Source organism: Astatotilapia calliptera, chromosome 3 (assembly GCF_964374335.1).
Source record: "Astatotilapia calliptera chromosome 3, fAstCal68.1, whole genome shotgun sequence".
In the NCBI taxonomy this organism is placed as follows: Eukaryota; Metazoa; Chordata; class Actinopteri; order Cichliformes; family Cichlidae; genus Astatotilapia; species Astatotilapia calliptera.
Genome location: NC_137424.1, coordinates 62,752,055 through 62,779,952, shown reverse-complemented (window position 1 = coordinate 62,779,952; position 27,898 = coordinate 62,752,055). Strand labels below are relative to the sequence as shown.

At 40.1% G+C, this 27,898-nt stretch overlaps 3 protein-coding genes across 6 annotated transcripts in view; all 3 read left to right on the top strand.

Annotated features, from left to right (window-relative positions):
- The window catches only part of LOC113017443 (butyrophilin subfamily 2 member A2-like), a 97,033-nt gene that overhangs the window by 43,890 nt on the left and 25,245 nt on the right, over positions 1–27,898 (top strand). The gene's annotated exons all lie outside the window — the stretch shown is intronic.
- On the top strand, positions 97–26,272 carry LOC113019638 (butyrophilin subfamily 3 member A2-like). 3 transcript variants are annotated; one of them, XM_026163403.2, is made up of 7 exons: positions 97–351; positions 2,362–2,449; positions 2,643–2,981; positions 3,669–3,947; positions 5,478–5,597; positions 5,986–6,510; positions 6,639–7,451. In XM_026163403.2, exons 2-6 carry the CDS (start codon positions 2,371–2,373, stop codon positions 6,504–6,506), a joined length of 1,338 nt encoding a protein of 445 aa, XP_026019188.2. In that variant the 5' UTR covers positions 97–351; positions 2,362–2,370; the 3' UTR covers positions 6,507–6,510; positions 6,639–7,451. The 3 variants fall into 3 exon arrangements, with proteins under 3 accessions (XP_026019188.2, XP_080149667.1, XP_080149662.1); XM_080293541.1 differs by lacking the exons at positions 97–351; positions 6,639–7,451 and adding exons at positions 816–1,063; positions 25,807–26,272; XM_080293536.1 differs by lacking the exon at positions 97–351 and adding an exon at positions 819–1,063.
- LOC113017468 (butyrophilin subfamily 3 member A2-like) lies at positions 13,641–25,846 on the top strand. 2 transcript variants are annotated; one of them, XM_080293593.1, is made up of 7 exons: positions 13,641–13,739; positions 22,025–22,115; positions 22,311–22,652; positions 23,495–23,773; positions 23,865–23,984; positions 25,169–25,693; positions 25,802–25,846. In XM_080293593.1, exons 2-6 carry the CDS (start codon positions 22,034–22,036, stop codon positions 25,687–25,689), a joined length of 1,344 nt encoding a protein of 447 aa, XP_080149719.1. In that variant the 5' UTR covers positions 13,641–13,739; positions 22,025–22,033; the 3' UTR covers positions 25,690–25,693; positions 25,802–25,846. The 2 variants fall into 2 exon arrangements, with proteins under 2 accessions (XP_080149719.1, XP_080149722.1); XM_080293596.1 differs by lacking the exon at positions 13,641–13,739 and adding an exon at positions 21,009–21,026.

Here is a 27,898-nt window from a genome sequence, read left to right as displayed (position 1 = left end):
GAAATGCAAATGTTGCCAAAAACATGAGCTTCTTGTTGAAGGTACTAAGAAACTCCTGAAACCATTTTGAGCTCCTCTTTGGTTTACACATGATCGGATTCGGCACTGAACTGATGCAATATGCAATCAAGGTCAACCGTCCCTGTGTTCGTCATGCTCAGTGTTTATCTGATAAACACCAAGGAACGTGCAGCAGTGAACGTTAGAAACTGATCAGACTTGAGTGTCTGGTTTCCAGTGACTCGTTAATCATTGTCTCAGTCTTCGTTTCCTGCTCGGCTCCAGCGACTTGTTTCACTTTGAGAGTGACAGATTGAATCACTGTGTCAGCGTCTAGGGTCTTTATCTGTGGTAAGTCTTTTTTTTATTTGTTTGTTTTCGTTTTTAATTTGTTTTGAGTCAGAGAACAAACAAACAAGAACCTTATAACAAAACACTAAAAATGTGAAAAACAAAGGGATTTTTTCTACATGTTACTGAATAAACTCTGAATAAAATCAGACTGTTGTTTCTCTGTCAAACTGTGAGCACATACAAGATGAAAAATGTCTGTCAGTTGTTAAAAGCTCCCACAAAGCTCCAAATGTAGCAGCAAAAAGCTGTATTATGTTTATAAAGAACTGTTCTTGGAATCGTGCAGAGACCTGCACGTAAAGCAGGACTTTGTCTCATCGAGGTGACTTAAAAGAAACTCTGAGCTTTCAGTTTTAGTCATGTGCTTAAGTTACACTGATACTGAGCAAGTTAATTTTAAACTAAAAGATCATAGTCTAAGCTGATCTGTGTTCCTGGTGAGTGTTTGATGGGTCACCTCCAGCCTTGGCTGAGCCTTTGTGCTTTTCTTTAATTTATTTGGCCAAAAGAGATAAAACACAGAGCTGACCTCAGCAGCAGGTTTCTCAGATTTTCTTTCTGTCAATGCCACAGGCTGGTGTTGATTGGTCTGCTGTTTACAGAGTGGGCGGAATAAACTCACATGAATAATTTCAGTTTCTTCTTTGAAAATGACTGCTTGATACAAACTCAGGAGCACAGCTGTCGGAAACGACTGAAGATGAAGCAGGTTTGTAGAATTTACTGAGATTAAAGTGTTGAACTGTGACAATCATCAGTTAACACGACTTTTCAGCTGTTTGGGGGCAGAGACAGTTTCCTCAGAAAAAAACCCTGTATGTTTGGAGGTGTTTGGTTGATTTTAAGCTTTAAGCTCAACAGGTTTATTCTGTACTCTGTCAATCAAAACGAGAGAGCTCACTCTTCTGCTTTCAAAGGAAGATATAGCAGCAGCTACTACTGTTTACTACACTGTAAAAACCCACATGTCCTTCTCAGGACTTTTATTTATTTGGCAATCATGTTGTTGTTGTTCTTTTTATTCACAGTTTTGAACTAGATGTCATCCATACTCTGCTGATTAATCACTTAATCAAATTGAGCACTTTTCAAAATTATAAAACATCTGTTGGTGTTGTTTTTAGGATTTTAAGCCTTTAAATGACAGCTTAAACATCTGATGTATTAATTATTTATTCAAACAAACTCACAAAGAATAATTTTCCATATAATAAATAGGATGAGGATGTGACATTGGGGTGATTAGATTCTTGGGCATGTCAAAGAACAGCAACATCATCGATTTGATTGCATTTTTTGTGTAGTGTCTTTCGACACAAAAATGCCCCATTCACTTCTACTGAAACCACATTTTTTATTCTCTCTTGTAATACTGTTGTAGTATAAAACCATGCATCCTGTAATGTCAGCATTTTATTTTGAAGAAAAGTTGTATTTTTTGAAATTTTTAGTGTATTCCCTCAGATTCAACCATTTTGCCATTGTAGGCTAATGCACGAAATTCTTGTCTTTTTGCCACTGGTGTGACCACCAGGGAGCCCCAAGAGTGATTTCTATGCACGTGTGTGTGAAACTACTTTTAAATCAACATCTGTTTCATTATTGAGCACATTTATTATGCAAACTGCACCAGCACTGAAAACTTTAACAACTAAAGATAAGCTCAACAGAATATATGTATAAATTTGAAACTGTGTAACTGATATCACAGGTAAATGGTTCTTAGCAATTTTCTACTCTGAGTACTGAAAGGGCTTAATTCACACAATGTTTTCTCTATGGATGTGCTTTCAATCTTACATGCAAATCCAACCACCAACCTTCAGATTAGCAGATGACCTGCTCTACCTCCTCCAAATCCGCAAAAACATCAACAATTCTGTGTTTTTCTGTCAATATGGTGTGCTATGTGTACATTAATGGCTGCAATATAACAAAAAGTGAAAAATTTAAGGGGGTCTGAATACTTTCCATACTCACTGTATTTATATTATTTTTACTATGCAGAAATCGAGAATGCGTTCAATGAAGGATAGGCTTCTCTTGGTTTTCTATCATGATGTTATCCTTCTTCTTCTAACATGGCATTGTGGAGGTAAGTTGCAGAGTAATATTGAACAATGAACATAATGTTAATGTGGTGAGAGTTTTTGTGTATATGTGATGGGAGTGTTGCAAGACAACTGGAAGAAAGATGTAAAGACACACCACCTGGGAAATTGCAGCCCAAGAAAAATTACCCAAATGAAGTGTAATTATATTATTCGTTTATTATACTTTATCCACAGGTCAGTCTCAGATGATTGGTCCAACTCACCCATTGGTTGCAATGACAGGGGATAACATCATTTTACCATGCCAGCTAGATCCAGCTAGGGATGCTGTTGACTTGACTGTGGAATGGTCTAGACGTGACCTTAAACCAAGATTTGTCCACTTAAAGCGGGACGATGCAGAGCCCCTGACTCAGAATACTTTATACTCCAGAAGAACATCACTGTCTGTCAACAAACTGAAATGTGGTGACATTTCATTGAAACTCTCCAAAGTGCAAGTGTCTGATGCAGGAATGTATAACTGCCTTGTTCCTGAAATTGGTGCAGAAACTGGGATGGAGCTTGTTGTTGGTAAGTTGACATCAATACCATTTGCTCTTAAAAAAAAAAGGAAAAACATTAAGGCATGGGATACTGACAAATAACAAAAGCTTACCTTGGATGACAAGATGGATATTCTACTGGGAAGTGAATCATCTACAGGAGCATATAAGTTGAATACATTTTGGGAAAGACAGATTAGTTCTTACTTGAGCTAACATAGCTAACTGGATTGAGATTTGGACTGACCAGACGCATGGCATAGTTTATTGAGTTCTCAAGAAGTGCAGTTTACTAACAGGAGAGAGGTGTGGAAGATAGTGATATGGTATATATATATATATATATGGTATGGTATAGTGGTATTTAGAATTAGAGACATTTCATAGGGCATTAAGGCCAATGAGAGGAACATTTGGGCAGCTGGGTAAAAAACTACAAAAGAAAAAAGCATTTGACCTGACCAGATTACATTTAAATATGTAACAGGATTAAATCGGACAACCATAATGGATCTTTAAAAGAGCATAGTAGTATTTATAATTACAATTTAAGCCACTGTACCATTTCAACAAAAAGCTATATGGCGTGACCACAGAGTAATCGAAGGTAATCGGGAAGGAATTTGGAATAACATGAACCATTGAAATAATTCAAAAATGTTTTAATTCTTAACTTTGCATTCCAAGTAACTTTTATCCTTATTTTACTCTGTAGGTTCTGTTTCTTCTGTAGTCATGGAGATATCCAAAGTCGAAAATGAAATCTTCTTTAAATGCAAATCTAACGGCTGGTATCCAGAGCCTCAGGTGATTTGGCTGAACAGTCAGGGAAACCAAATCACAGCTGAATCTACAAACAGTGCCAAAGGTTCTGATGGCCTCTATACTGTCAGCAGCACTGTGACTGTGAACAAGAGACAGACCTACAGTCTCACCTGCAGAGTCCAACAGAAGAACATCAACCAGACTGAAGAAGCACATATCCATGTATCAGGTAGAAAAATGATGTATGCCTGACTCAGGGCTGGACTGGGACAAAAAATCAGCCCGGGCATTTTGACTAGAGACCGGCCCACCAGGAATGGTGCCAAAAAGCCTTTGAATGAAAACAAACAATGTTGTGACAGTGATGTACAGTCTTGTTGGTATTTATGTAGGATTTCTATACATTTTACATCAGATAAAAACTTTGGTTGTAAGATTCAGATAATTATTTGTTAAAAGTGAGACATTTTAAATGAGAATAAGAAAGAAAAGTATTTCTTTGTGCCCCCCATTCCTGTTATTTTCCCAAACTGGGCCCCAGGCAAAACTTTGCTAGATCCGCCCCTGCACAGTTACCAGCTGTCAGCTACCTAAAAAAGGATCCTGGTGTTATTTGTCTCTCAGAAACAGTTCATAACTTCCCTTCAACTCATTCATGTCACCTAAAAGGTAAACCTGTTTCTCCATCACCTGTTCAGCTCTGATGATTCAGTAAGGACATCTCCTGGTTTCATCTTCATGTTTCCCTCTCACCACATATCCAAACCAATATCATGACCAGCAGCTCTATGGCTGTGGCTCCAGCAAACATCAGCTGACAGTAGAAAGTAATATTAAATACATTCTATCAACAGCTGATCAAGCTTAAACATGCTGCTGTTGTTTAACGCGACATCCGCTTATTCCCTCTTTCTGGCGCAAAGTGGGCGATAAACAAGAGAGACGGGAATGGTGTCAGAAAAGCCGATCAGCTGATCATTGATCAGTTTCATGATTGAGGTAGCAACAGGAGAGGGAGGGGAGAGAATGAGAGAAGAAGAGGCAGCTGTGCAGCAAAGACACAGAATAACTCCAGCTTTGTGCCTTTTTTCATTCTAGCTGAAGTACAGGACAAACTTTGTTTCTTTTCAGCTCAATACAAAACGCGTAATATTTTCTCTGAATATGAGACCATTCCGTTTTTTACGGGACGGTGGGCAACTCTACTAACTACCCTTATGAATAAAATAAAATTCACTATCAGTAACATCATAGCACCCACCCAGCTGTATAGAAACTCCGTCATGCTAGCTAGTAGCAGTACGAGTTATTGTAACTGACTGTAAAAAGTCAGCACAACGAAAATAAACTACAGCTAAACTTGGTTTATATCTGACCCAGATAGACTGCAGGTCATAACTTCTTACCTCAAGTTCAGTTCACCTGCGGCCGTCTCAGGTCTCTCCTCCTCCTGCCTCACCTTTCCCTATTCCACCTGCTGGCCTCAGTGGAAGCTCCGCCATAGCCACCACCAAACAACTGAGCTATTTTTACACATCTGCCAACATCTGGCCAATCCACCACCTTTCATTGTTTATACCGTTACAAAAGACAAACAAAAAAAAAACCCATCGGCCCATGAAAATGAAAAATCACCATCGGCCCACCGGGCAAATGCCCAGTATGCCCGATGGCCAGTCCACCTATGGCTTGACTTTATTAGTTATTCACATTACTTCTTATTTACAGACAGTATATTCTGTGTGCTTTCTAATTTAAGGTGATTTCTACTTGGTCCAGTGTAATCCTGCTGTTCCGATTACTATCAACCTAGCTGTTTGCTTAATATTGATTGGTACAACAGTATTACTAATATGGAAATGCGGACAAAAGAAAACCAGTAAGTTCTAACTTTATCATACTTTTCTGACAAACGCAGATAATCATTAAATTCATGGATGCATTAGTTTGGAACTTTAAACATGTACTGATTACTAAATTTATCCCTACCTTTGGAACCAACATAATCTATATTTTTTTAGTGTTTTAGTTTAAAATGTTTCTTAAAAACATAATATATATATCTACCTGATATTTATTAGGTTTCATTAACACTGTTTCAGTGCGTATTATTTAACTTTTTTGTGATGCTGTTTATGATTTCATTTTCCCCTGCAAATGTGAAATTTTGGGGGAAAAATGTTTACTGTAGCAAGCAAGTCTGTTTTTTTTAGCTCTCAGTGATATTACTTTAAAAAAAATTTTTTTTTTCATTTTTATTCACACAGAAATCAGCATACATGATGAGGATGAAAACAAACTACATCAAACAGAGATGGAGGGAAAATTACAGAGAGAATGTGAGGAAAAGAAAAGACTTGAAGATGAGTTGCAGAACAAGGAGGAAGATTTAAAACATGTCAGACAAACCATTGAAAAACTGATGGAGCAGAAGACATTTCTGAAGGACCAGAGAGAAAAACTCATCACACTACTGCAGGAGGACAAGGCAGAGATGAAAGAGGTCATGAAAAAAGAGAAAGAAACTCCAATAACTGACAAAGAGAAAATAATGCAGAAGCGTGGAGATAAAAAAATTTACCTGGAAAAGAGAATAAAAGTACATGATGAACTGTTAAAGATGACAGAAAAGCTAATGGAGGAAACGGAGAACATTATAATCCAAATGACAGAAAGAAAGGGAAAACTAGAAAAAGACAAGGAACAAATTATTAAACACTTGAGAGAGAAACAAAAACATGAAAGAGATTTAGAAGAAACTGTCAGAGAAACAAGCGAGAAACAATGAACAGGTGTGTAAGTTTTTCTTGTATATATTTCTTGCTAAAATCACACGTACAAACTGTCGTGTTGTGTTCAGTTTACATTCCCAGTGTCTTCAGTTATGAACCTAACCCGTTTTTTTGCTTTTCTTCCTCAGCAAAGGACAGAGTAACACGACAAACAAAACATGGATTTTGCTGTTTTTTTCTCTTGCTGTCATTTTGCAATGTGATGCCTAATGTTTCTTTATTTGTTTCCTTTATATTTATACTATATACTTTTAAACAATCAATCAATCAATCAATCAAGGCTTTATTCGCCACATGCAGTGAAATGGGACCCCCCCCCCCCCGACCATACACACACAACACAGACATCAGATGGGGATACACTTGAGAGAGAATTAAAGAAATGAAAGACATTTAGAAGAAACTGTCAGAGAAAGAAGCGAGAAACAATGAACAACTGTCCAAGAAGTCAGGATGAGTTTTTCTGGAATATATTTCTTGCTAAAATCACATGTATAAACTGTCGTGTTGTATTCATTTTACGTTCCCAGTGTCTTTAGTGTCTCTCCTTTTTTTAATCAGCGAATGACAGAGTAACACAACAAATAAAACATGGGTTATTTTTGTCTGTGCTGTCATTTTGCAATGTGATGCCTGATGTTTCTATATTTTTTTGCTTTAAATTTATACTATATACAGTTTAACAAGACATGCATTTTGAGTGAATTTTATCATAGGAGATTTTATTTTGTTTCTTTAGAAGAAAATAGAAGAGATTCAGAAGAAACTCACTTGATGAACATCTGTCTAAGAAGTCAGATGTTTATTTTACTTGATTTTTTTTCTGTGTTACAAAAAAATATATTGATGTGTTTATTATTTAAGTTGATTTCTAATAATAATTGTACTGTTATAATTTATTCTGATGATTTAATCATCTAAACTGATCCGTGATGAAAACACATCTGTGTGTAAGCGTGTATTCTTATCTTGGTGGGGACCAAAATTTGGAAGTCAGCCATACTTGTTGGGACCAACAGCCCTTATGAGGACCAAAATCCCGGTCCCCACAAGTTTGAAGGCATTTTTGAGACTCAGAATGTAGTTTCAGTGACAGGGTTAGAATTGGGTTTTGGTTAACTTTAAGGTAAGGGGCTAGGGGAAGCATAATGCCAACTAGGTGTCCCCAAAAGCTATGGATACCCAACATATACGTGTGTGTGTGTGTGTGTGTGTGTGTGTGTGTGTGCGTGGGGGGGGGGAGTCCCTAAACACAGGGACTACCTCAACATTCAGCCCTTCTGACAACTTTGTCTTCCTGCTGATATACACTGCCATTTTTGCCTGTCCTAACAAAAAATTAAGCAGCTGGCATTTGTTCTTCCTAAGACGAGTAAATCTAAAAACACAAATAAAAATAGTCACCCCCGCATCTACCAAAGATAGCTTTCAGAAGCGCAAACAGAGCAATGAAACTGGGTCTCCCTCTGCTCACAGAATGGACATTTGTCTTCCACAGCAGCGTTAATAACAGAGACAAAAGAATTTACAGCAACAATGCCATGAACAATTCTCCACTGCAAGTCTGCATGCTTTTTCATGAGGGGATGTTTGTAAAGGGATCTCCATGCTGGTTTGATGTCAGGTGCTAAGGAGAGATGGGTCCTCCTCACTGTGTGCATTCAACTTGCCTTGATTGAAAGTTTTTACCAGCAGCCTATACAAAGTTTTCCAGAGGCCCCTTCCAGGGACACCCCCGCAACATCCACATTATCCAGTAAAGGACCAAAGCAGTTCTTAAAACCAGGAAACAGTCTGATGGAAGGATAAGGATCTAAATGATTTGGAAACAGAGTGCCGTCACAATAACTTGCCAAACGTGAACACTCAATCAGAATCAGAATCAGAATACTTTATTGATCCCTGGGGGAAATTATTTTTTATTACAGTGCTCCATTATAACCAACATTAAGACAAGACAGACAATACACTAACTAAGAATAGTACAATATATACATATATATACATACATACATAAGTCACTCATAAATAAATAGCTGGAAAAGAAACATGTGTAGTTGTAGCAGTAAACAGTGTGTTAAGTGGATGCGTTGTACAGGGAGATGGCCACAGGCAGGAAAGATTTCCTGTGTCGTTCAGTGGTGCTTTTCGGTAATCTCAGTCTCTCACTGAACGAGCTCCTGTGACTGACCAGCATGTCAACTCCACCTAATTTGCGTTTCCAATTATCGAAAAGCTGACCAGCAACTCAAGTAGACCTTATCCCAAGCTGTGCAGCGAGACCATCCGAATTATCCAGCCAGCTCTACCACCCTCTTCAGAGAAAAGACTTGTGCAGCATGGAGCCGTCTGGATAAAGTAGTCCTACCCCAGACAGGGCAATCCAGCAAGCTGCCAAACAGTAAAGGTTCTTCCAGCAACTAGTACAAAGATTCTGCCTGCTGTTGCATCCGTTTCCTCAGCAGAGCCCATACAGAAAAACACTCTTGTAAAAAGGTGGAAGAAGTGAAGCGTTCAGCTTGCTTGAGTCCATCAGAAACAGAGATAAATCCAAACCCATATGACCAAGCTGCTGAAGAATACAGCACGATATCCTCCTCCATACTAGATCTGTGGGTCCTATAAGTAGCCTCTGAATAAACTGAAAGCGAAAAGCAGCCCCTCTACTGACCAAATGGACCAGACCTTGTCCGTCTTCCTCTCTAGGGAGAAAAAGGACACTTTGAGGAATCCAGTGCAACTTATCCCAAAAAAAAGTCCACCAGGATCCTTTGAATGTTAGACAAGAGGGTAACTGGGGGATCAACACAAGTCAACCGGTGCCACAGAGCAGAAGAAACCAGATTATTGATAACAAGAACTCGACCTCTGTATGACATACAGTAAAAAACGAAAAAAAAAAAATATTATAGTGCAAATTTGCAAATAAAACAGCATATGCATCAAAATAAACTATTTCCAGCAGTGCAATTTCAGTTCTAAGCATCACAGAAACGATAAAGAAAAGCATAAAGTCAAACATGACTTTAAAAAACACCAGTATAGGCTTATAAGGCCCTGAAGGTAAAAAAACAAACAAAAAAAAACCCCCCAAAAAACAAAATGGCGTCAATTCCGGTTTCGGGCAGGTAATGGCGGACATGAGCTAGTTCGCGCAGACGTCTATTCCAACGTAGGAAGTGTTACGAACAGCTGATCGGATCGGCAAAGCGTGTTTCTGGAATATTATGTTTTTGTTGCTGCAAGTGCTTTTTATGCAGTTTTTGCAAAGCTTTATGTGGAAGGAAACTGTGACCTAGGACAAGCTGATGGCATGAGATGTAAGTACAACTCCTCCGGTTTCATATGCAAAAAAGTTATTGCGCTAGCTTACATGGTTGCAGTTCTACAGGGATTTAAAAAATAGTTACGCACAACGGAGCGTGCCTGCTCCGACCGGTCTTAAAGGGTTAACTTGTGTTCTTAAGAATTATCTTCTTGATAACACACATCGAGGTGACCGACTGGGAAACACTCTGTGAGCCTCACGCCAAGGACATCAATGGGCTTACTGAGTGTATCACAGACTACATAACTTTCTGCACCGACTCCATTGTTCCAGCTCAGACTGTTCATTGTTACCCAAATAACAAGCCGTGGGTGACTAAGGACATCAAAGCCCTCCTCAACAACAAGAAGAGGGCTTTCAGAGGGGGCAACAAAGAGGAGGTGAGGAAGGTCCAGGTGTTACTAAAGGACAAGATCAGAGAGGCTAAGGACAATTACAGGAGGAAGCTGGAGTGGAAACTCCAGCAGAACAGCATGAGAGAGGTGTGGAGGGGCATGAAGACCATCACTGGATTCAGGCCAACCAACAGCAGGGGAGCTGAGGGAGGTGAGAATAGAGCCGACGAGTTGAATCTGTTTTTCAATAGATTCGACACCACAGTGTCTGCTCCCACCCCCACAACCTCACCTGCAGTCAGCCTGGAATCCAGAGCCACACCACTGTGCCAGCCTCTCTCTTCACATGTTGCCTCCTGTGAGATTCCTGACACCCCTCCCCCACCCATCACCTTCACTCAATACCAGGTTGAGATGCAAATGAGGAGACTTCACTCAGGCAAGTCTGCTGGACCAGACGGAGTGAGTCCCCTTGTCCTCAAGGCCTGTGCCCCCCAGCTGTGTGGAGTCTTTCATAAACTGTTTATGCTGAGTCTGAGTCTGCAGAGGGTCCCGGTGATGTGGAAGACATCATGCCTCGTCCCTGTACCAAAGACGCCTCGTCCCAGTGGCCCCCAGGATTACAGGCCCGTGGCACTGACCTCCCACATCATGAAGACCCTGGAAAGGCTCATCCTGGACCAGCTGCGACCCATAGTAAGACCACATCTGGATCCCCTTCAGTTCGCTTATCAGCCTCGTCTCGGAACAGAGGACGCCATCATCTACCTGCTCAATCGTGTCTACACCCATCTGGACCAGCCGGCGAGCACTGTGAGGGTCATGTTTTTTGACTTTTCCAGTGCTTTCAACACCATCAGGCCGACCCTCCTGGGTGATAAGTTAGCAGCGATGCAGGTGGATGCTTCTCTGGTGTCCTGGATTGTTGATTACCTGACAGGAAGACCACAATATGTACGTCTCCCACAGTGTGTGTCTGACAAGGTGATTAGCAACACAGGGGCACCACAGGGGACTGTCCTCTCCCCCTTCCTCTTCACCCTCTACACCACAGACTTCAGCCACTGCACAGAGACCTGCCATCTTCAGAAGTTTTCTGATGACTCTGCGGTGGTTGGATGCATCAGCAGGGATGATGAGACAGAGTACCGGGCTGTGGTCGACTCCTTTGTCACGTGGTGTGAGCAGAATCATCTGCAGCTCAACGTGGCAAAGACCAAGGAACTGATCGTGGACTTCAGGAAGACCAGGAAACACTTGACCCCTGTTTCAATCCAGGGGGTCAGTGTTGACATTGTGGAGGACTATAAATACCTTGGAGTACACATTGACAATAAACTGGACTGGGCTAAAAACACCACAGCACTTTACAGGAAGGGCCAGAGTCGTCTCTATTTTTTGAGGCGACTGAGGTCCTTCAACATCTGCCAGAAAATGCTGAGGATTTTCTATGAGTCTGTGGTGGCCAGTGCGATCCTCTATGCTGTTGCATGCTGGGGGAGCAGGCTGAGGGTCGCAGATGCCAACAGACTTAATAAACTGATCCGTAAGGCCAGCAATGTTGTGGGGATGGAGCTGGACTCCCTCAAGGTGGTGTCGGAGAGGCGGATGCTGTCCAAGATAAAGACAATGTTGGATAACACCTCCCACCCACTCCATGACATGCTGGTCAGTCACAGGAGCACGTTCAGTGAGAGACTGAGATTACCGAAAAGCACCACTGAACGACACAGGAAATCATTCCTGCCTGTGGCCATCTCCCTGTACAACGCATCCACTTAACACACTGTTTGCTGCTACAACTACACATGGTTCTTTTCCAAATATTTATTTATAAGTGACTTATGTATGTATGTATGTATATATATGTATATATTGTACTATTCTTAGTTAGCGTATTGTCTGTCTTGTCTTAATGTTGGTTTAAAATGGAGCACTGTAACAAAAAATAATTTCCCCCAGGGATCAATAAAGTATTCTGATTCTGATTCTGATGATTCCATACTTTGTAAGTTATCCCATTTCTTTTTGGCCTGCAAGGGGGTGACTAGTTATCCCATTTCTTTTTGGCCTGCAAGGGGGTGACTTTCCCCTCTAGGCCCATCTTCTCCAGAATTGTCCTGATCACACAAAATAAATAAGAGAAGAGAGGAAACCATGGCAACTACTGTATGTTAATCCCTAAATCCACAAGTTTTCACTGCAGAACACCCGAGGAACACCGTCTGGACCTCACAGGTTCTGTACAGCATGAGGGTTAATAAAACCGTGCTCATGTTAATATGATGTGTAAATTGATTTATTCTTGTACCTCCATGCCTGAGTGGCCAAATTCATTACCCCAGGGAAGAGGTGATCATTATCTCTTCATTTTAATAAATTGAGCCGTTCTTTGTTCTCCACAACAATATCACAAAAAGGTTAATTCGCAAAAATCACAATTGGCTGTATGTAACCAGCAATACATCAAAGTTTGGTGCAAGGGGCACCGAAGAAAACTATTTGCAAAAGATGTATACAGTGAATATTAAAATGTTTAAAAACTAATCTGATATACCTGACATAATTTTGAGTATAATTAGTTTATATTTATGTGGATATTGTACATGTGTAGCATTCATTTGATTTTGACTCAAATACATTTATATTTTTAATGGTAAATACCAAAAAAAAGGGTTTTTATAAGAAACAGTTTATTTAAAAACATTCAGGAACATTGTACATGTACTTTTTTGTATTTAAGTGGTTGCAACCTGTTACTGTAGTGCACAAAACAAAGTCATGAAACATGTCACCAATATAAAGGCAGTAGAATTAGAATTATAGATAAAATACATTTTATGAAAGTTTGACCATATTTGACCCAAAAGAAGAGGTCAGATGTCCAGAGTAACCTGATATTTACAATCCCCATGTATCATTCCCTACATGCTGTCAGTACCAACAATGACATCGTTTTAAATAAATGGCTCTATATAACATTATCATTACTCTGACTTTCAGGTTGATCTGTTGAACTCAGGGAGAGGTCAGAGGTCAAACGTGACATGATATTTAAAATCTTTATACTTTATAAATGTTACACAGTGCACTTGTACAAGTGTACAAGTTTTAAGACTTTTTGTCAATTTTCCACCAACAAGTCATAAAGTTCACCTTGGTGGACGCAAACCAGATTTCAATGGGTTGTTATAACATCATCCTGCTCTACACCCTACAGAGTTTTTAGAGATGTTGTGTTTACAGACAGAACGTAATGCAAACACTACCAAAAACATGAGCTCCTTGTTGAAGGTAATAAGAAAGTGCTGAGCTATCTACACATGCTCTGTAGTGATCTGATGCAACATGCAATCAAGGTCAACCGTCCCTGTGTTCGTCATGCTCAGTGTTTATCTGATAAACACCAAGGAATGTGCAGCAGTGAACGTTAGAAACTGATCAGACTTGAGTGTCTGGTTTGCAGTGACTCGTTAATCATTGTCTCAGTTCCTGTTTCCTGCTCAGCTACAACGATTCATTTCACTTTAACAGCAACAGTTTGGATCACTGTGTCTTTATCTGTGGTAAGTCTTTTTTTATTTATTTGTTTGGTTCTTTGTTGTTTTGTTGTTTTGTTTTTTGATTCGGAGAACAAACAAACAAGAACCTTATAAAAAAAACACTGAAATGTGTGGTTAAAGAAAAAAAAAAGTGATTTTTTTTTGTTGTTTTGCTGTCAAACCGTGAGCACATACAAGATGACAAATGTCTGTCAGTTGTTAAAAGCTCCCACAAAGCTCCAAATGTAGCAGCAAAGTGTGAGAAAAGCTGTATTTATGTTTATAACGAACTGTTCTTGGAGTCGTGCAGAGACCTGCACTCAAAGCAGGACTTTGTCTATCGAGGTGACTTAAAAGAAACTCTGAGCTTTCAGTTTTAGTTATGTACCTAAGTTACACTGCTATGGAGCAGGTTAATTTCAAAATAAAAGGTCATAGTCTAAGCTGATCTGTGTTCCTGGTGAGTGTTTGATGGGTCAGCTCCAGCCTTGGCTGAGCCTTTGTGCTTTTCTTTAATGTATTTGCCAAATAGAGATAAAACACAGAGCTGACTGCAGCAGCAGGTTTCTCAGATTTTCTTTCAGGCTGGTGCTGATTGCTCTGCTGTGTACAGAGTGGGCGGAGTCAACTCACATGAATTGTTTCGGTTTCTCCTCTGAAAATGACTGCTTGATACAAACTCTTGAGAACAAAAGTCAGTTTACTCCTCAGAAAAAATCCTGAAAGTTTGGAGGTGTTTTGTTGATTTTAAGCTTTAGACTCATCAGGTTTGTTCTGCACTCTGTCAATCATAGCTAGAGAGCTCACTTTTCTACTTTCAAAGGAAAATATAGTAGGGGCTCGATGGGTGAGAGCACTAGCACAAAGACTCACGGTTCATGCTGAAAAAAAAACCAAAAACAAAACCGGTTACCCTGATGATGACATATCACCCGCAATCAGTTGTGGGAGTGTGACAGTCAGGCATTAGTACAATGTCAGCAATGTTACTCTAGTCAGTGAAACACAGGAGTGTTTGGCTGCGTTATAGCTTGCAACATGGATTTTTGCCAGAAATCTTCTTTTTTAAAATCTAGAGTCTTTTAGTCTTTTTCTCATCCATACTCTGCTTATGCATTTTGCACCATTTCGATACCTTTGTGTACAAAAATCTACACTCTCAAAATCTGCCAGAAAAACCTCAACCAACAATATTTCTTCTGCTTTTTTTCATATATCACTTTTATTAAAATATTCACAAGTATTAAATTATCTTCTGGATTTCAAGCCTTTAAATGTTTGAATCATTTACTATTTATTGAAAAAACTCACAAAAAATAAATTTCCATGTAATAAATTGGATGAGGATGGGACATTGGGGGTGATTAGATTATTGGACATGTCAAAGAACAGACACAAAATGGATTGTATTGCATTATTATTTTTTGTGTAGTGCCTCGCGATACAAAAATGCCCCATTCACTTCTACTGAAACCACATTTATTTAAATCTCTCTGCCGTTGTAGTATAAAACCATGCGTCCTGTAATGTCAGGATTTCCCTAGCACCTGTAAGAATAATCTCAGTCTGTATGTTCTTTGCTGATTCCAAGAAGGATCCACAACACTGAACAGTACTAAATTATTGAAGGCAGACTCAGGACATGTAACTCACTGCCATGGTGGTGGCTGTGAATGCAAACAGAGATGAGAAGACAGCTCTCGCCTTTGTCAGCTTCAGCGTTGGAGGGAAGCTCCGGCTTGTTTGCCTTGATATTCCCTACCAGTATCATCCATGCTCTGCTGATACAGAGCATGGATGATACTGGGCAAGGGAGCAGGTTATGAAAAAATTATAACAAGTAAGTTTGACAACCTGGAGCCTCCTTGTGTTGATAAGGACAATTGAGTCGGTCATCAAATCGGAGGTTGGTGCTTACTATCTGACGTGGTGGCCATGAAGATTGGTTACCCATTATGCTCATCCCACAGGATGGGATGAGGATAGATTCCCCTTTGGACTGATACACATCTGCTAGGATGAGAAGTCCTGTGTACTCAAATCTCTTCACATCACTCCATCCTGACATCGAATGCCTAACTTGAGGTTTGTCATTTACAAAATCAACAGCATCATGTCAGGAGAGAAGAAAAGGTCAAAAGAAGAGGCCACATGATAGATTTTTAAAATTGAATATCTTGTGGGCCCTGGCATCATGCTGGGGGATGCCTGAATGAAGCACAACATCTACGCCACGTAAAAAAAAAATTGCAAGTACAAGTATTGAAGTATAAGTAAAAGTTCAAGTATTGTGTTTTGAGGAGAAATTTATTTTGAGCAAAGAAAAGCTCAATTTGAGTGAACAAAATTTATTGCTGCATGCAAACAGTGTATTTCAGTGTTTGCTATTATCCATATACACATACAGTCCCTCTAGCTCTGTTTTTGCATTTGCTCTTGGTCAGATCTCTGGGGACCTGCTCGCAGTGTGTCGCTCGCACTCTCAACATCTCTGCTCCCTGCATGTTCAACTCTTTCTGCACACCGTTATATATGTACTACATAACCAACCAATAACAGACTTGGATGCAAAAACTTCTGATTAGCTGTTTTTGTCTCCAATCAGCTTGCTAGCTACTGCATTCTGGGAAAACTGTCCAAAATGTATCTAAATCCAGTGGCGTGGTTTGGTTTAAAGTAGCTTAAAACCAACAATAGTCTTAAAAATTATATACTTTAAAATAAAATAATTAAACATACATACGGGAATGAGGATCAGCACCTCCAAATCTGAGGCCATGGTTCTCAGCCGGAAAAGGGTGGAGTGCCCACTCCGGGTCGGGGATGAGTTCCTGCCCCAAGTGGAGGAGTTCAAGTATCTTGGGGTCTTGTTCGCGAGTGATGGGAGAAGGGAGCCGGAGATCGACAGACGGATTGGGGCTACAGCTGCAGTAATGCGGACGCTGCACCGGTCCGTCGTGGTGAAGAGGGAGCTGAGTGTAAAAGCGAAGCTCTCAATTTACCGGTCGATCTACGTCCCTACCCTCACCTATGGCCACGAGCTGTGGGTAGTGACCGAAAGAACGAGATCGTGGATACAAGCGGCGGAAATGAGCTTCCTCCGAAGGGTGGCTGGCCTCTCCCTTAGAGATAGGGTGAGAAGTTCGGCCATCCGGGAGGGGCTCAGAGTAGAGCAGCTGCTGCTCCACATCGAAAGGAGCCAGCTGAGGTGGTTCGGGCATCTGACAAGGATGCCCCCTGGGCGCCTCCTGGGTGAGGTGTTCCAGGCATGTCCCACCGGGAGGAGGCCCCGGGGCAGACCCAGGACACGCTGGAGAGATTATATCTCTCGGCTGGCCTGGGAACGCCTTGGTGTTCCCCCGGACAAGCTGGAGGAGGTGGCTGGGGAGAGGGAGGTCTGGGCTTCTTTGCTTAGGCTGCTGCCCCCGCGACCCGGCCTCGGATAAAGCGGATGAAGATGGATGGATGGATGGAACATACTAATCAAAAATGGGGCGGTTTCTCAAATTTCAAGTAAACGAGCCCGCACTCGCGTTCAGACTTTGCAAGTCCAGACTTCCTGAGAACGCCAGTTTTTACTGCCATTCCCTCTTAATTTAACTGTGATTAATATTTGCAATTGAAATTACACATGATGTAGATTTTTTTTTTTAAGATAACTTTAAAAAGCACTTTGGCCACAATTCGCTTTTACATATCATGTTTCATAATGTCTAATAAACGTCATACAGTTAAGCACAATGACTCACTACATGACAGAAACACATGCTTAATCTCTCTTTCAATAAAAATAGCACACATGTATGCCTGAATAACAACAAACAGGTGAGACGTTAGAATGCTTTTGTTTTTATTTTAGTAGACACACACAACTGACAATAGATGGCTGGATTTTGGAAGAGAATTGAACAAATATTTAACATATAATCTGATCATTTTTGTAGCAGCCTTCAGGATCTCCATGTATTAACATGCTGTTATTGCTCCCGGTGAAATGTTTCCTCCTGAATTTAAATATTTTTATGTTAGATTTAATTCAGAGTCAGCTGTTTAACTAAGAACAGAACATTTTACATCAGGGGATATGACGGGTGAAATTCAAAATAGACTGACAGCTCTCCAAGTAAGACTTCAGTATTAAATAAAACGGTCCAGTTATAAAGCTGAACTTTAATTTCAGCCAAACCAATTTACTCAGGAACAAATCAAACACTGAAATAAACCAAACATGAACATTTAGAAGTTATCTAAGTGACTTATATATCATGTTTAACCCGAGTAGCGAAAGACCGAGAGGGGTTTGAAAATGATGCGCTGGGATTCTGTGCCTTGACCACCCAGTCAGCTGGTGGGTAAAAGCCATCTCGAAAAACGTCAGAGCACTTTTGCAAATATGTGATGTCTTGATAAATCAAGCAGATAGTTGAAGTTTACATAGCTACATTCTCACCTGAAAGTACACTCAACAAAAATATAAACGCAACACCTTTGTTACTGCTCCCATTCCCCATGGGATGGACGTAGAGACCTAAAATTCATTCCAGATACACAATATAACCATCCCTCCCAAACAGTGGTCACAAATCAGTCCAAATGTGTGGTAGTGGGCACATCTGCCATATTGAGATAATCCATCCCACCTCACAGGTGTGCCACATCAGGATGCTGATCTGACATCATGAGTAGTGCACAGGTGTACCTCAGACTGCCCACAACAAAAGGCCACCCTGGAATGTGCAGTTTTTTGCGCTATTGGGGGTCTGGGGACCCAGAACCGGTCAGTATCTGGTGTGACCACCATTTGCCTCATGCAGTGCAACACATCGTCGCATGGAGTCTATCAGATTGTCAATTGTGGCCTGTGGAATGTTGGTCCACTCCACTTCAATGGCTGTGCGAGGTTGTTGGATATTCGTGGGAACTGGTACACGCTGTCGTACACGCCGGTCAAGCACATCCCGAACATGCTCAATGGGTGACATGTCCGGTGAGTATGCTGGCCATGCAAGAATTGGGACATTCTCAGCTGCCATCTGCCCTGAACAATGTGAACCATGATTCATCCGTGAAGCGCACACCTCTCCAACGTGCCAGACGCCATCGAATGTGAGCATTTGCCCACACAAGTCTGTTACGGCGACGAGCTGGAGTCAGGTCAAGACCCCGATGAGGACGACGGGCATGCAGTTGAGCGTCCCTGAGACGGTTTCTGACAGTTTGTGCAGAAATTGTTTGGTTGTGCAAACCAATTGTTCCAGCAGCTGTCTGGGTGGCTGGTCTCAGACGATCTTGGAGGTGAACCTGCTGGATGTGGAGGTCCTGGGCTGGTGTGGTTACACGAGGTCTGCGGTTGTGAGGCCGGTTGGATGTGCTGCCATATTCTCTGAAACGCCTGTGGAGACGGCTTATGGTTGAGAAATGAACATTCAATGCACGGGCGACAGATCTGGTTGACATTCCTGCTGTCAGCATGCCAATTGCACGCTGCCTCATTGCTTGTGGCATCTGTGGCATTTTGCTGTGAGACAAAACTGCACATTCCAGGGTGGCCTTTTGTTGTGGGCAGTCTGAGGTACACCTGTGCACTACTCATGATGTCAGATCAGCATCCTGATGTGGCACACCTGTGAGGTGGGATGGATTATCTCAATATAGCAGATGTGCCCACTACCACACATTTGGACTGATTTGTGACCACTGTTTGGGAGGGATGGTTATATTGTGTATCTGGAATGAATTTTAGGTCTCTACGTCCATCCCATGGGGAATGGGAGCAGTAACAAAGGTGTTGCGTTTATATTTTTGTTGAGTGTATCTTAAAAGTGCCAGGGCTCAATGGCCTGTGAAAAAGGAAGGGACTCAAGCACAGAACCAAAAACTGGACCTAAGTGACGGGCGATGGAAACTATAGCGGACCAGGAACACTGGAACAAAGGAGATAATAATCAGAGCCCGCGGCGTTGTAAATGAATCTAAGATTTCAAAACTAAGAGGTCTTACATGGCTGCAGGTGGAGATTAGCTAGAGGAGGAGGTGATTTAGATGAAGGTGAGTACAGAGTGCGATGTGGGTGTGCAGAGAGGCAGGCAGGTGAGGATGGCAGTTTGTGAGTGAGTTTTACCAGCAGCAGCAGACCAGAATCCTGAGACGTGACTATGGCGAGAGTTAGAAAATATATCCAGGTGCCGACTAGCGACTAGGAAAAAAGGGTTAAGCAAAACATACTGAGGAACTCAAGACAAAATGTGAGGCAGAGAACTGACTATGGTAAGCAGACAATCTGGCAAAGGTTCATTGTGAGCGCTTGTCATAAATACTGCTGAAGTAATTGCCAACAGGTGAGGAGCAGGGAGGAGCAATGAGAGCTCCACCCAGGGGAGGAGAGCTGATGCTGTGGAAAATCACTCAGACTCACCCAAAACATAACAAGAAGTTTATTTTGTGATCCAGAAAGAGTAATATTTCAAACTTTTTAGCTGCGTTCCTCCGCCATTGCCTTGTTTGAGTTTTGGACAAAATGCATTCTGGGATATTTGTCTGGGGTTAGCTACAGTAGCTAGCGAGCTGATTGGAGACCAAAACAGCCAATCAAATTTTTTTGTCCTAGTGTTTCTCTTTAAGAAAACACTTATTTTTAAAATTGCCAGCTGTGCCGTGAGTGAGCTGAAGCTCTTTCTCTCAGATGAGGAATGGCCATGGTGTTGAAGAATTTTAAAGTCCCAATGCAAATATAGCTGAGAACATTGTTTTTACACCCCTATTAATTAATTTTATTTGATGGAATGGCTCATCCAATAACTGAAGTGCTGCTCTTGCATACATACACCAAGAAAACTGTATGCATTATATCTACACTTTACATAAAGACATTTAAACATAAATAGATGTGTTTCTGTTTCTTTTCTGTCTTCTTCTCTCTGTTTTCACTAACACTCTACTAACTAACTAACTGATAAAACTACACCCTCAGTTTCATATCACTCCTTGTACACAGTTAGTTATATTTGACACCCTTCACAAACATAATGTCCTTGTTCATTCCTAAACTCCTCAACACGGAACTCACAGCATGTACGATGTTGAAACTTATTCAACTGTTAAAACACAGCTTTGACTTAAACTTTCAATTTGATTCATTTGTTCATTTAAACAAAGTTCAACTCATTTTATGAAAAGAACTGACCTTTGATATCAGGAACTATAAAGTCAACACAGGTTATTGTTTAACAGAGGGTTGGGCTGAGAGTGCACATAGTTTTATTACAACCTACTTTCTTTGAGCTGTGGGGAGGGTTTTAAGCAGTTCAACGGGTATGTAGATTTTTACCATATAAGCTACAATGCAATCATTTCCTTCTTTATTTATTTTGATTATTTACTTACTTTACTTACTAAATTATCTAGCAGGTGTTTATAATACATAAAATCTGATTAATCACATAAGCATTTACAGTTACCAGAGGCACAAAGAGTGTGTAAGCGGAAACATTTTTTGTAGTGAAGGAGTGAAAGTAACATAATTAGTATTTCTGGATACTTGTGTATTCATAAATATTTAGAATGTGTAATTTTAATTACATGCTGTTATTGGTAGCTGCTTGGAGAGTTTGCAATTTGAAACAAAATCCATATCTTCTATCAGCATTAAATAGACAGTAAGTCTATTAATTGCAAACAGGACAATAGAAACCATGACCTATGCACAGACAGCTTATTGGAGGAGGACCTCATGGATATACTGAACTCAATGTTACTTGTGTCTCTTGTCTCTCTACTTTCATCGCTCTGTTAATTTGATCTCTTTAGTGGTTACTGGTAAGAGTAGATGTGGCAACCAGAAAATGTGAAAAAGGCACAGTACAACAGCCAATGTTTTATCACTGTTTATCAACAAAAACATACTTTTGTGCAAATTTTCACAGACCTTTGATTTAGTAAAAAGTGCTTTTGTTATTTTGCTTGTAGTGTAATGACTTCACAAAGATGAGTAACTGGGCTGTGTCCAGATGACATGGTAGCTCTCATCAAGAGCTGAGAAGAAAACGTCAACAATTCCCAGCTTGTCTTTCAATTGAATGTCCAGATTTCCTGCAATGTTCTTGATCTCTCTTGTTACTGTTACTCCTGGAAAGGAGCGCATTTCCAAATAATTAAAAATAAATTTAACATAATTAAATACTTTTTTCAAATGTGATATTACCGTGACAGTCTACATATCAGTCTTTCACTGTTTCATTTTTTCTATCAGAGAATGGCTTAATATAAAAAGGTGTGTTGCTATGCCCCCCTCCCCCCCTTTGTTGTTGCAGACATCTAGAATGAGTCCTATAAAGAATAAACATCTCTTGGTTTTCCATCATGTTGTTGTCGTCCTCCTTTTTCTAACACAAACTTGTGGTGGTAAGTTGCACACAAACATTTATAAAATCCACAATTTAAAGTTTTTACCTGTAGTCTTTCACAGATGATGGAAACACACACTGTAACAGCACCAGTTTATGTTGATGTAGTTAAATAAATCAATTACACAGTTTGCTCAGACTGATCGTCACAATTACTAAACTGCTGAACTGTATGTGTCCCTAAATTTGTTAGGTCAGCATCAGATGATTGGTCCAACTCAGCCAGTAGTGGCCATGATTGGTGATGACATCATGTTGCCATGCCACCTGGAACCTGCTGTGGATGCTGTTGACCTGACTGTGGATTGGTCCAGAACTGACCTCAAACCTAGATCTGTCTATGTGAGGCGAGAGGGTGTGGAGCTTCTGACTGAGCAGAATCCTTTGTACACAGGAAGAACATCACTCTCTGTCAACAAACTCCAGTGTGGAGACGTTTCATTGAAACTCTCCACAGTGCAACTCTCTGATGCAGGAACATACAAATGCCTTGTACCTAAATTTAATGCAGAAACTGTGGTGACGCTTGCTGTAGGTAAGTTTCATTTAATTTAGATTAATTTCTTCACTTTGCAATTTAGATGTGAAGAAAGACTTTAAGCAACATAGATATTGAGGGTCAAAGGGCACTCAGAATGACAAGAGGGATAAAGGAACACTCGGGTCAGCTACAATAGAAAGTGGATCATTCACAGAGGCATATGAGTTGAGAATAGAAGTGCATTCATTCTGGGTAACCAAAATAGCTCTTACTTGGGCTAGAAAATACTTCCTGGACAGATATGTGGACTGAGCATATTGACATGAACATGACAGGGGAATGACTACAGAGTCATTGGCATTCTGGTTTTCTGGCCATTAGGGCACACAACCTGACCAGTGTAGCACATGGAGCAGCTGGGTTATTAAGCAGTACAACTGGACAAATAAGAGAGATACATAACAAAAAACAAAAGTACTTAGAATCACAGGGGATTTGAGCACCCACTAAATGGGCTTTTTGCCAACCGAGGGGTATCTGGCCCCATGAGAAAAACACTTCAGCCAAGGAGGCCCTTTTACCAAGATGAACCAGAGGAAAGCTGATTTGACAAAGAACTACTTGGATAGGTACAAGTTAATTTCAGCCTATATACAGGAACTTCGAAAAGAGAAAATGGAATAAATAAGTAAGATTATTAGAAATTTGACCAGTTAGATTGGCACAGTTGATGTCACATAGCATTGTGCCTCTCTTTAAGTTTAAAAGGACAATTTGAGTTAAGGTCAAAAAGAGACACATTTGGGCGAACTGTAACTATTTTAAGAATCTTTTTTTCAGATATATATTTTGGCAACTACATTTCAATATTTTGTCTGTCATTCTTTTCTTTGCAGGTTCAGTTTCCTCACCAGTCATAGAACTCACCAATGTCAAAAATGAAATGGTGTTAGAGTGTAAATCTAATGGCTGGTATCCAGAGCCTCAGATGTTGTGGGTGTACAGTGAGGGAAAACCCATTTCTGTTGAACCTACAAAGAATGTCAGAGGTTCTGATGGCCTCTATGCTGTCAGCAGTAAAGTGACTGTGGAGAAAGGACAGAGCTACAGCTTCACCTGCAAAGTTCAACAGAAGAATATCAGTCAAATCAAAGAGACACACATCCATGTTTCAGGTAGAAATGCCTTTTTTTTTATATATCACTCACATTAATTTTCAGTTACAGAAAGTAGAATCTAGAACATTTTGACTCCTTATATTCACAGGTGATCTCTTTATGGTCCAGTCTAATACTGCTGTTCACATTATCATCAACTTGGCTGTCTGTTTAATAAGCGTCGGGACAGCAGTAATCCTAATATGGAAGTGTGGACAAAATAAAACCAGTAAGTTCAAACTTCATGGTACTTTTTTACCCCAACCTCAAATTATCATCAGGCCTTTTTAATGTCTTGTTTTAGTGTAACTGCCTTTAAAATTAAGGGCTAAGAAGTACAAACGTGATTCAAATAAAAATGACACAAACACATAAACAGTTATGTTAAAGGCGCTCGAGGGAAAACAGTGGATGGAGATTGCAGAAATTACAGCGATTTACTAGCAAAATTGGAGGTTCTCAGCAACTTTACTTTTATAAAGGAATATAACCCTGTGTCCTGTGTTGTAAAGAGATGTGTTAAGACATGCAGAGTTGTTCCCATCAGTGCAGACTGACTGAGATTGCAATATCTTGACTCTCTGTCTGCATTTATAAACTAAGTGTCAATTATTGGCAAGTGGTTGCCCGTCTGTCGGAGAGTAACTAGACTTAGTTCAAGTCACGCTGTGATTATTTGTTGGCAGTTTGCATCTTATTAGCAACCTGTGCAATTGCCTTGTGATCAGAAGTGGAGTATAGAACACCCTCAACCTCTAGAAGACCAACTGGTTTCCACAACCACCTGCTGAATGTGTAGAAATTCCACGCGAGGAAGTTGCCTTCCTATTGTTTTCCTCTAGTGTGACTGAGACATTTTGGGGGCAAAGGCAAAAATATTTGAGGAAATCACCCACTGTAAAATTATAGTTATAGCAACAATATAAATGAAAACTTTTTGTGTTTTATCCTTGTTGTAGGAATTGCAACCAAAATGTTCTCACTCGTTTACTCATATAAACGAAGCAGTGCAAGAAAATTAAATGTGAAAATTAGATATGCATGAATAGATAGATGTGATTTTGAATAAAATTGGCCAAACCTCTCTGATTCACATGTAGCAGTTTCAGTACATCTAATGTTATTTTAAATATCCTTCATTAGTGATTTCTGAACATCTATTTTCACTGAATTTTGAAATACATCTGAAAGTCAGTCCTTCTCAAAAGAAGACTTTGTTCTAGACTCTACATTGTTGTAGGGTAGTAACCATAGTGTCAGTCTCTATAGTAATGCTTCAGACTGTTTATTTCCATTTATATTTGATTACTGGTATACTAAATTAATACTGTCAACACATGTGAACACATAAAAATGACTAATATGTTGTCCCTATTTTCCAAATATTTTTTTCCTGCAATTTTATTCACACAGAAATCAGCAAACATGATGAGGATGAAAATGAACAACATCAAACAGAGATGGAGGAAAAATTACAGAGAGAACGTGAGGAAAAGAAAAGACTTGAAGAGGAGTTGCAGAACAAGGAGGAAGATTTAAAACATGTCAGACAAACCATTGAAAAACTGATGGAGCAGAAGACATTTCTGAAGGACCAGAGAGAAAAACTCATCACACTACTGCAGGTGGACAAGGCAGAGATGAAAGAGGCCATGAAAAAAGAGAAAGAAACTCCAAGAACTGACAAAGAGAAAAAAATGCAGAAGCGTGAAGATAAAAAAACTGACCTGAAAAAAAGAATAGAAGCACATGAAGAACTGTTAAAGATGACAGAAAAGCTAATGGAGGAAACGGAGAACATTATAATCCAAATGACAGAAAGAAAGGGAAACCTGGAAAAAGACAAGGAACAAATTATTAAACACTTGAGAGAGAAACAAAAAAATGAAAGAGATTTACAAGAAACTGTCAGAGAAACAAGCGAGAGACAATGAACAGGTGTGTAAGTTTTTCTTTAATATATTTCTTGCTAAAGTCACATGTACAAACTGTCGTGTTGTGCCTTCAGTTGTGAACCTAAAACGTTTTTTTGCTTTTCTTCCTCAGCGCAGGACAGAGTAACACGACAAATAAAACATGGATTTTTCTGTTTTTTCCTCTTGTTGTCATTTTGCAATGTGATGCCTAATGTTTCTTTATTTGTTTGCTTTAAATTTATACTATATACATTTAAACAAGAAATGCAGTTTGACTGTATTTTATCATAGGAGAGTTTGTTATGATAAAATGTATCAACATTTTTGTGATCCTTTAAATCTTTTGTCTGTGTGTAAGTAAGAATTACACTGTGAGAGGAAGAAGAAAATATGTCTGTATTGTCGTGAGACCTGGGGTAGAATGAGATTGAAGTCCCCCCTGGCTGCCTCCACATCACAGCTAAGAGATATTGAAGGTCTTAATAGTCAGACTTATGTGAGTAAAAGTGATCAAAGTTCTAAAACAGAGCTTTCATCTATTTCCTAATAATTAAGCATTTTATTCTTAATCAAGATAAATAAAATACAAATGTAATCAATATATTAATGACAAACATAGTTTGAGTAATAGAAATAACTGTTTTAATGTCTGAGTTTTGTGGTGAAATGTGTGAGTGCTCATGAGCAGCTTCAACCGTGGCAGTTTTGTTTCTAATAACAGGCCTCACCAAGAGTCTGACCTGTGTGCGTGTGTGTGTGTGTGTGTGTGTGGGGGGGGGGGGGGGGGGGGGGGGTGCAGGATGGGGGTGAAAGAGACACACTGGAACCACTAATCTCAGAAAAGTGTCTGGCTACAAAATGTATGATTTAATAAAAGAGGGTTGTTTTTTTAAATAAATTAAAAAACAGTTAATTAGCAGAGTTTAAAAAGGTGAAAGAAAGTATTCCTCTGTATTTTAATTGAAAAGAGATTATGTTACAATGAATCTACATGTGAAAATGTGCTAAAAACAAATTCTGCATGTTAAGAATAACAAAGGAAACGTAATAAATTGAATTTAAGGTTTAAAAGTACAAACATTGTGTTAAATCATGTAGGTCAGACATACAGAGAGACATAGAGAGACAGATAAGGTGTGGGTGGACATCGGATGATTAATGTCAACAATTTGACTGGATGTCCAAAATGTGAAGATGTGATGCCCAGCAGGATAGGATGGATGGGTTTAAAGACCACAGAGACCCGGTGTTTAGAAAAAATGCGTCTCAGCTGTTCCGATACTGCTGACACATACAGGATCACTACAGGTTTTCGCTTGGGTAGTGGTTGTTCTTCTCTCCTGGATCGGCTGGAGCTTTCTTTAGGTGCCTTTCCAGCTTTGACAAAAGTCCAGCTGGGATAACCACATTTACTCAGGGCCTTCTTGATGTGATGTTCTTCTGCTTCCCTGGCCACTGTGTCAGTGGGGATGGTGTTCACTCTGTGTTGTAACGTCCTAATGACGCCCAGTTTATGCTCCAGTGGATTATGAGAAACCTTAAATACTGCTCCGTATGCTTTGATTTACGGTAAACATCAGCTTACTTATTACTTAATACTTATTTTCCACCCTAATTTACGAATAAATTCTTTACAAATCCTACCATGTGAATTCATGGATTTTTTTTTCACATTCTGTCTCTCACAGTTGACGTGTACCTCTGGTGCAAATTACTGACCTCTGTCACAGGCACGTGCAGAGGGGGGGCTAGAGGGGCTTGAGCACCCGCCCCTTTCCTGATGGGTGCCCAAAGTGCCCTTTTGTTGAGGCAACTTTTTAAAAAAATTATTATTATTTTTTTTAATGTGTGTGTGCGTGCGGAGTCCTGTCTGTGCCCCTCAACAATAATATTTAACTATTAATCACAGTTTTGCTAAATAAAAGGATCTGGCTTGCATCTGTCACATGATCACATTTAACCAATGATCGCCCTTGACGGCAGAACGCGCTGGTTACGAGCCGGGAACGAGCTCACAAAGAGCACGCGCATTTTTAGTGGTCCGGAGCTGTAGAAGAAACACAAGTTAACTCAGAGACACAGACTGATGCAACAAAACCAGTAAGTCGGTGTACAGCGTACACTGTAGTGTGTAGCACCCAGGAGTATTAGCTTATTACGTACACGTTGGTAAGCTGTCTTGTTGCAACTGATGAACTGAAACAAACGAGCGTGCTGTGAGTGCAAC